This window comes from Triticum dicoccoides, chromosome 3B, assembly GCF_002162155.2.
Source record: "Triticum dicoccoides isolate Atlit2015 ecotype Zavitan chromosome 3B, WEW_v2.0, whole genome shotgun sequence".
In the NCBI taxonomy this organism is placed as follows: domain Eukaryota; kingdom Viridiplantae; phylum Streptophyta; class Magnoliopsida; order Poales; family Poaceae; genus Triticum; species Triticum dicoccoides.
In genome coordinates this window covers 586,065,929-586,073,267 of record NC_041385.1, presented here as the reverse complement: position 1 = coordinate 586,073,267, position 7,339 = coordinate 586,065,929, and the positions used below count along the sequence as shown (strand labels likewise).

Below are 7,339 nucleotides of genomic sequence, written 5' to 3'. Positions count from 1 at the left end.
GTGGACTGCCTCTCCCTCAAGTACGGGAGCCTCGCGAGACCCAACATCTACCTCATCAGATATCTAGCCCCCCTTGAGATCCCACCAGAAGTGCCCAACACCTACTAGTAGTGACATCAGTAACGACCGATAAGGCAAGCCCTTGTGGCCTAAGCCTACAGTACTCATCTTCTCTACACGTCTCTCACATTTTTACTTGCACCCTCGGCAAACGGTTTTGGTTGATCCCATTGATCTTGGATCTATTGTGGCACTATTCTCGCGTACCTGCACTAGCGTTATCTAACATGAAACAATTGATCATGAACACCGACCTCCAATTCTTGAATCAGAGATGCATATCCCTAGCGCCCGATTCATAGGAGGTAGCGAACCGCGGACCAAATGAATTGTTAATCTGGTAAGTACAGTTCCCCAGTTCTCCCAAATAGATGCCTCACTTAAACTATAATTGCGGAACAAATAAATCGCGAATCTTATAACTATTCCACGTAACGTAATAAATATGTAGCCCATGCTGATTCCTAAAATAAATTGTAACCCAATCCAACCAAGGACATTCCCCTCCAGCATACAAATAAACTAAGGAGCAAATCAAGTATGGCCGTCTGATTCTACGATTGGGTTCTGTTAAACACATCACTGTTCTTTGACCTTGACAAGTTCTAGTTTGCGTAAACGGCGATAACAGGCAGGTGGAGTAGCTTACCACGAAGAAGCGTATGCCTGCACAGCCTGTCATCCGCCCGTGCTACACGCCAACTACCCTGGTCAGCACGGCCACCAGAGACCAGTTAAAATGTAGGCGCCTGGATATTTGTTTGTTCATTTGGTCAGCTCATTTTCCATTAGATGCTCGCATGCCTCTACAAATGCATCGATCGGTTCGCCAATCTTGCCTTCATATATTCACTGCCATGTTCAACTGTTCATGGATGTGCAGAAAAGCTATATCGTAGTCGGCCGAGGCGTGTGAACAGCGTGCGTTGACAAGTGCAAAAGCCCGCATCCACGACCGCCGTCCAGACGCGGAACCAATCTGCTCGGCGCACTCGCGCCCCCTGGTCCAGTCCAGTCTCATGTGCCGCGTGAAATGGGGGGAGTTTTTGTTCCCTTCTGCTCGCCTTTGCGCGTAGCCTCCACCACCCCATTCCCATTCCCGTTCCCAGCTAGCTAGCCAGCCATTGTCCGCCTCAGTTTTTAACTAACTTGCGAATTCCGAGCTTCTCGACAGCGATCGGCAACCCACCCGTGCCTCTCCAACTCTTTCTTTATTCTCGCCATTCCGGGGTTTTCATGCGCGGGCGGTCGACGCCGGCCAGCAAATTTAATCTTCTTCCCCTTCCCCTTACGTGAGTTCCCGGCTGACCCGAGATTGTTTCAACGCTTCCTGAGAGCTGCCTCCCCTCGTCACGACCAAGCAACCTACTTGCGGCTCTTCTCCTCCCGTCCGGCCGGATGGCATTGGACGTGCTCGTCAGGCTGCTGATCCTCGCGGCCGTCGCGAGCGCCATGCCGGTGCCGGGCGCCGCGGATCCCGCCGGCGCCGGGCTCGCCATCGGGTTCTACGACAAGACGTGCCCGAAAGCGGAGGAGCTGGTGCTCGAGGAGATGCGGGACATCGTCCACGAGGACAGGACCCTCGGCCCGGCGCTGCTGCGGCTTCTCTTCCACGACTGCTTCGTCAGGGTGCGCATTGCGCTGCTTTCTTTGCCGTGCCGCGTCGCGTGCACGGGCCGACTGAATGTGTTTTGCTTAACCTGAACTGGATGCGTGATCTGCAGGGGTGTGACGGGTCGATCATGCTGAAATCGAGGAGCAAGAAGGGGGAGAGGGACGCCAAGCCCATGAGCTACAGCCTCCGCGGCTTCGACGAGGTCGAGAGGATCAAGGCCAAGCTGGAGGACGAGTGCCCGCTGACCGTGTCGTGCGCAGACATCATCATCATGGCCGCGCGGGACGCCGTGTACCTGGTAATTTAAGCAGATCGATAATCCCCCCTTTCATGGCAACCATGGATTTTCTCAAGCTTTCTTTTTAGCTGACCAAACTGCCTCGTTGTTCCAGACCAACGGGCCACGGTTCCCGGTGGAGACCGGACGCCGGGACGGCAAGGTGTCCTCATGCCTCGACGCCGAGAACGACCTGGCGCCGCCGAACGCCAACATTGTGGACCTGAAGACCTACTTCAGCGTGAAGAACCTGTCGTGGAAGGACCTCGTCGTCTTGTCAGGGAGCCACACGATCGGGAGGGCGCAGTGCAACGCGTTCGCGCCGGACCGGCTCTACAACAACAGCGGCAAAGGGGTGCAGGACCCGACGCTGGACAAGGCGTACGCTCCGGAGCTGCGGGAGAGGTGCGAGCCAGGCAACGAGAAAGACGAGACGCCCGTGGACATGGACCCCAAGAGCCCCTACGAGTTCGACCTCAGCTACTACCGGGACGTGCTCAGCAACAGGACCCTGTTCGTCTCCGACCAGGCGCTGCTCGACGACAAGTTGACGAGGGACTACGTGGCGAGGATGGCGGCCGCCGAGTCGACGGAGGAGTACTTCCATGACTACGCCACCGCCATGATCAACATGGGCAGGATGGAGGTGCTCACCGGCGACAACGGGGAGATCAGGAAAATCTGCAGCGCGTACGTTGACTAATCGACCCGGTGGTTGGTCGATGTGAGTTGGTGGCTTGGTGCAAGTGCTTCGTCATGTGGACGGGGTCACGACGGCCGGTGTGGCCGCCAGCCGCAAGGCACTTGCATTATTCTAGGGGTGGTTAGAGAATTGACACCGCCACGCGGCGAATCTTCCTCTGTTTGTATGTAAAAAAAGTCGTCTCTTTGTTCTTGACCGAGTGCCCTTTGAGATTTGGCGAGTTGTAATTATATTTTTTTCGCTTAATTAACTAGTCACCTGCAGAAAGTATGAATACATTGCTGGGAGTATTTCAATCAGAGCCCTCGGTAGCTTAAGGCCCTGTTTGGTTCATAAGTCCTAAGACTTTTTTTAATCCCAATTTATACGTCTCAAGTACCTAAAAAGTCCCTACATGTTTGGTTCCTGAGACTTAACATGGACTAGAAGGTCAATTACAACTATAAGTCCCTATAAGTCCCTCCTTGAGAGTCTTATTTCATAAGTCCCAAATGCCCACTTTAAGTCCCTATAAATCCCTCCTGTTTGGTTTAGATGGGACTTATAGAGACTTTTTTAAGTCCCTAAATCAATAAGTCCGTGGAAACAAACACCCTCTAACTTAAGTGAGAGATTATCTTTTGAGAGATTAAGTGCTACTAGTATCTAACAGATCCTACCCGCAAAAAAAAGGTATCTAACAGATCCCTCAAACGTTTAGTTTCTTAAAAATATGGATTTTGATTCCTTAAAACTCAACCTCCAAGCCTATTTTTCTCTTGGAAAGCCACTTCTCGGTAAAAATGAGAATGAACAGTGCCGCACGTGGGCCGTGGGCCGTGGCCACTGCTGCCGCCGCCTGTGGGGCCTTCCGACAGCCTCGCCTCCCTCCAACCACCGCCTTGGGTGAGATTCCAATAAACATATTTTTACGTTTTTTCGTCGTCTCCGGCCACGGCGACGCTTCTCCTCGGCGTCCCTGGCCTGGCAGCGCTCCTTCGTGTCATTCCCGGCAACAAGCAAACCGGGAGATCTCGGAGTCGGATCCACTGCTCGCCATGCCGAAGAAGGCGGGAGTTCATTGGACAGGAGCTTGGGGACAGAGGGATGTGAAGTGGGGTGGCTTGAGTTTGGTCCAGAAGACAGATAGGGATGAAAATACCAAGACGACGCTTTCTCCTCGACGTCCCCGCCCCGGTAGTGCTTCTTCTTGTTGTTCCCGGCAACAAGCAAACCGGGAGATCTCGGAGTCTGATCCACTGCCCGTCATGCCAAGGAAGGCTCGAGTTCGCTTGACAGGAGCTTGGGGATGGAAGGGAGTGAAGTGGGGTTGCTAGGGCTTGGTCCGAAGGACCGATATGGATGAAAAATATGTGGGACCGAGGTGGACCATAATGAGCCGAATCGGACGTGGCAGACACGTCCAGGCGCCCCATGTCCGCCTCACATATGGGCTGAATATTGGGGCGGCCGGTTGAGTGCCTTTTTTCTGTCCGGACTGAACTCCCGAACATTTGGGACGGATATTGAGGGTTCAGTTGTAGATGCTCTTAGGTCAAACAGTGCAAGCTTACTCAGAACAAGTACTCCCTCCGTCCGGAAATACTTGTCATCAAAATGAACAAAAAGGAATGTATCTAGACGTATTTTAGTTTTAGATATATCCCTTTTTATTCATTTTGATGACAAGTATTTTCGGACGGAGGGAGTACTTGACTAATATGTACTGCCGAGATCTAACCGGGAGATCTCCATAGCTGAAGGACCTATTGCTGAGTGATGCAATCACTTTACCTCGAAAAAAAAACCTCCATGCTTCCTATCGACGGCCTTGAAGTAGTCAATTTTGTGGGTTAGCTCTGCCATTTTTCCTTCAACTCGGTATAACCATGAAACAGTCACGAAGCAGAAGGAGCAAATCTCACGTGGATCTGACCACTAGATTGGAGGACCTTCACGATTTCGATCGGACGGCGAAGCAATACCATCAGTAGCCTGCCTAGCGATTCCCGGATAGGCAAGGAAACTAATCAGCTGAGCATGGCTCAGTTTGCTATTAATTCCAACTTCAATTATGATCGATTCCTCTTATAGATTTCTTTTTCTTTGTAATCAAAAATCAAGAACAAAAATTATGTTTTTTACACAGATACTCGTACATACACATACTCACCCTTATGAACGCACGCACACACACCCATATCCCTATGAGCACCACCGAGAGACTGAGCCAGCACATCATCTTAGATTGACAAAATCGCCAGACTCCATCGTAATCGACGGGGACATCTCCTCCCGCTGAACGCACATCATCGGAAGGCCTAAAATAATTCCAGAAAAAAGTGAGTGCCTTTTTTGCGCTTTACCTCAAGTATTCTACTGGTCAGTTCTAACTATATCCATGCTTTAGTAAGAAAGGGAAAAGAGGACAAGTTAAATCAAAATTCAACTACCTACGGCAAAGTTGACATATAATAGCAAGCGGTGCATCTGCTTCAGATTTTCTTTTGAGCAAAAGAGGATTTCCCCTCCGATTTCCATTAGAGAAATCAGCATAACGAGTACATTTTGGAGCAGAGTTCCGGATATACATATGCTTCAGATGAAATCATAATAGTTAGTTATGCAATTCCTTAGTCATTCCTTAGTCATAGCAGGACCGCAGAGGGGAAAAGCCTCCCATGAAGCCGCCGCGGGACCGCAACCGCGGCCGGGCCGACGACGAGGGTGGCTGGGGGCTGCCACCCGCGTGGTGGCTCAAGGAGCAGGAAAGAAAGAAGAAGAATAAGGCGGAGTACAAGCAACGTGGCCTCGAGCTCAAGCGCAAGGGGCTGCAACCTGCGACGGGCGGCGACCGGGGTGGCGAACCCCATGCGAAGAAGAAATCCAAGCCTGCGGGGGCGGCGGCCTCCAAGCTGCCCCTCCCGCCCAGATCTGAGGCGCCGGGCTCGTCCAAGGGCACGGAGGAGGAGCCAATCCCAATCGAAGAAGCCGACAGCCCGGAGTGCTTCAGATGCGGTCGCACAGGCCACTTCCAGAACATGTGCACCTTCAAGCCCTTGTGCGTGGTGTGCACCAAGGAGGGGCACACGTCGGCGCAGTGCCCGACCCGCGGCAAGCCTCTGCTCCTCCAAACCATGGGGCACGCCATCTCCGGCGAGGGTTTCTTCTGCCTCCAGTCTCCGGAAGATTCGAGGGAGGAGCCACAGATCCAGCTGGGGGCCAATGCGGCGGTGCTCTCCATGCCTTCCGGCGCGCTCACGCACGAGATCCTCCAAGTGGAACTGCCACACCTCTTTGAGGGCGAGTGGGACTGGCAGATCTCACCCATGGAGGGCGGGGCGTTCTCGGTGGTCTTCCCGGATCCAGCGATGCTCAGGATGGCAACGCGAAGCGGCAAACTTTTCCTCTCCCTCAACAACCTCATGGTGGATATTCGTGATGCGGTCCTCGATGCTCCTAAAGGAATGGCGATGCCAGAGGTGTGGGTCAAACTGGGAGGAGTCCCACCCAAGCAGAGGTGCTCCGACCTGCTCATGGCGGCCACCACCATGCTCGGCCGTCCCTTGCTGATAGACGAGGAGTGTCTCATCCGCCCGGGGCTAGTTCGCATGCGTTTCGCCTGCCGCAACCCCCGCAAGCTGCGCGGACTGGTCCAGATCTGGTTCAACGGCGAGGGCTTCAACATCAGCATCAAGCCCGAGCTCCCCCCGGAGCAAATCACGGCGCCCGCCTTGCCTGTCCCAAATCCTTCTTCTCCTAACCACGGTAAGGGTCCGGACGGGGCGGGTCATGACGGCACCATGGATGACGACAAGGAGGCTGATGCTAGCATGGGGGATGATTCCATTGACACGGCGGCGTGGGAGAAGTTGGGCATCAATGACAAGGGCGGGGCGGCGAATCGGGCGTCGCTTCCTTCGTTGGAGCTGCCTCTGGCGGGGAGGTCCATGGAGCTGGAGCTTTCCATCCCGAACCAGTATGGCTCAAACTTGGGCTCGGTCACGCCCCCCCAGTGCGGTCGATGGCGGAGGCCGGTGCGGGCCAGTTGGAGGAGCCGCTGGGAGAGGCAAGCACTCCTATCGCGGTGTCCGTGGACTCGCTGCCTCTCGCCTCGCGCTCTCCGTCTCAAGGAGGCCGCAGCTCCAACAAGCTCGGCGCGGTGAAGCAGCTCAAGAAGGTGGTCGTGCACAAGGTCAGCGCGGAGGCCGGGCGTGCAGCGGAGCTCTAGGGCGCGCCGGTGACGCCTCGTCAGGCAGTGATGGCGTTGGCTGTGCCCAGCTCGGCCCCGATCGCGCTGGAGGTGTCGAAGACGGTGACTTTCCCGAAGGCCAAGCGTTCCAAGGCCGTCGTGGAGGGGTAGGTGGCTCCTGTGCGAGTCAGTGCACGGGCCAAGGGTGCCAAAGGGAACATGCCTTCGCTCCAACGCGCCCAACTCCTCCAAGCACAGAAGAATCTGGAAACCTCAGGTAATCCACTGCCCCATTTTTCGATCCTGGACTCTTTTTCGGACGATCATCTGGGCGAGGTGTTGGTAGAGAGTGGGGTTGAACCGATGGGGGAGGGCGGGGTTCGCGAGCTCATCTCGCTGGTGCGCGCAAAGGAGATGGCACAAGCAGCACTCGCAGCGGCGGCTGCTCAACACTCGGAGCGTTTGGCTGTTGAGGATGAGCCCTCGACGTCGCTAATGCTCCGGCCCGAAGGG

The 7,339-nt window shown here is 54.5% G+C and overlaps 1 protein-coding gene across 1 annotated transcript; it reads left to right on the top strand.

Annotated features, from left to right (window-relative positions):
• Positions 1-1,169: 1,169 nt before the first annotated feature.
• Positions 1,170-2,944, top strand: LOC119277240 (peroxidase 56-like). The gene is made up of 3 exons (XM_037558495.1): positions 1,170-1,689; positions 1,785-1,973; positions 2,068-2,944. The coding sequence occupies exons 1-3, from the start codon at positions 1,459-1,461 to the stop codon at positions 2,653-2,655; spliced, it is 1,008 nt and encodes a 335-aa protein (XP_037414392.1). The 5' UTR covers positions 1,170-1,458; the 3' UTR covers positions 2,656-2,944.
• The last annotated feature ends 4,395 nt before the right edge of the window (positions 2,945-7,339 follow it).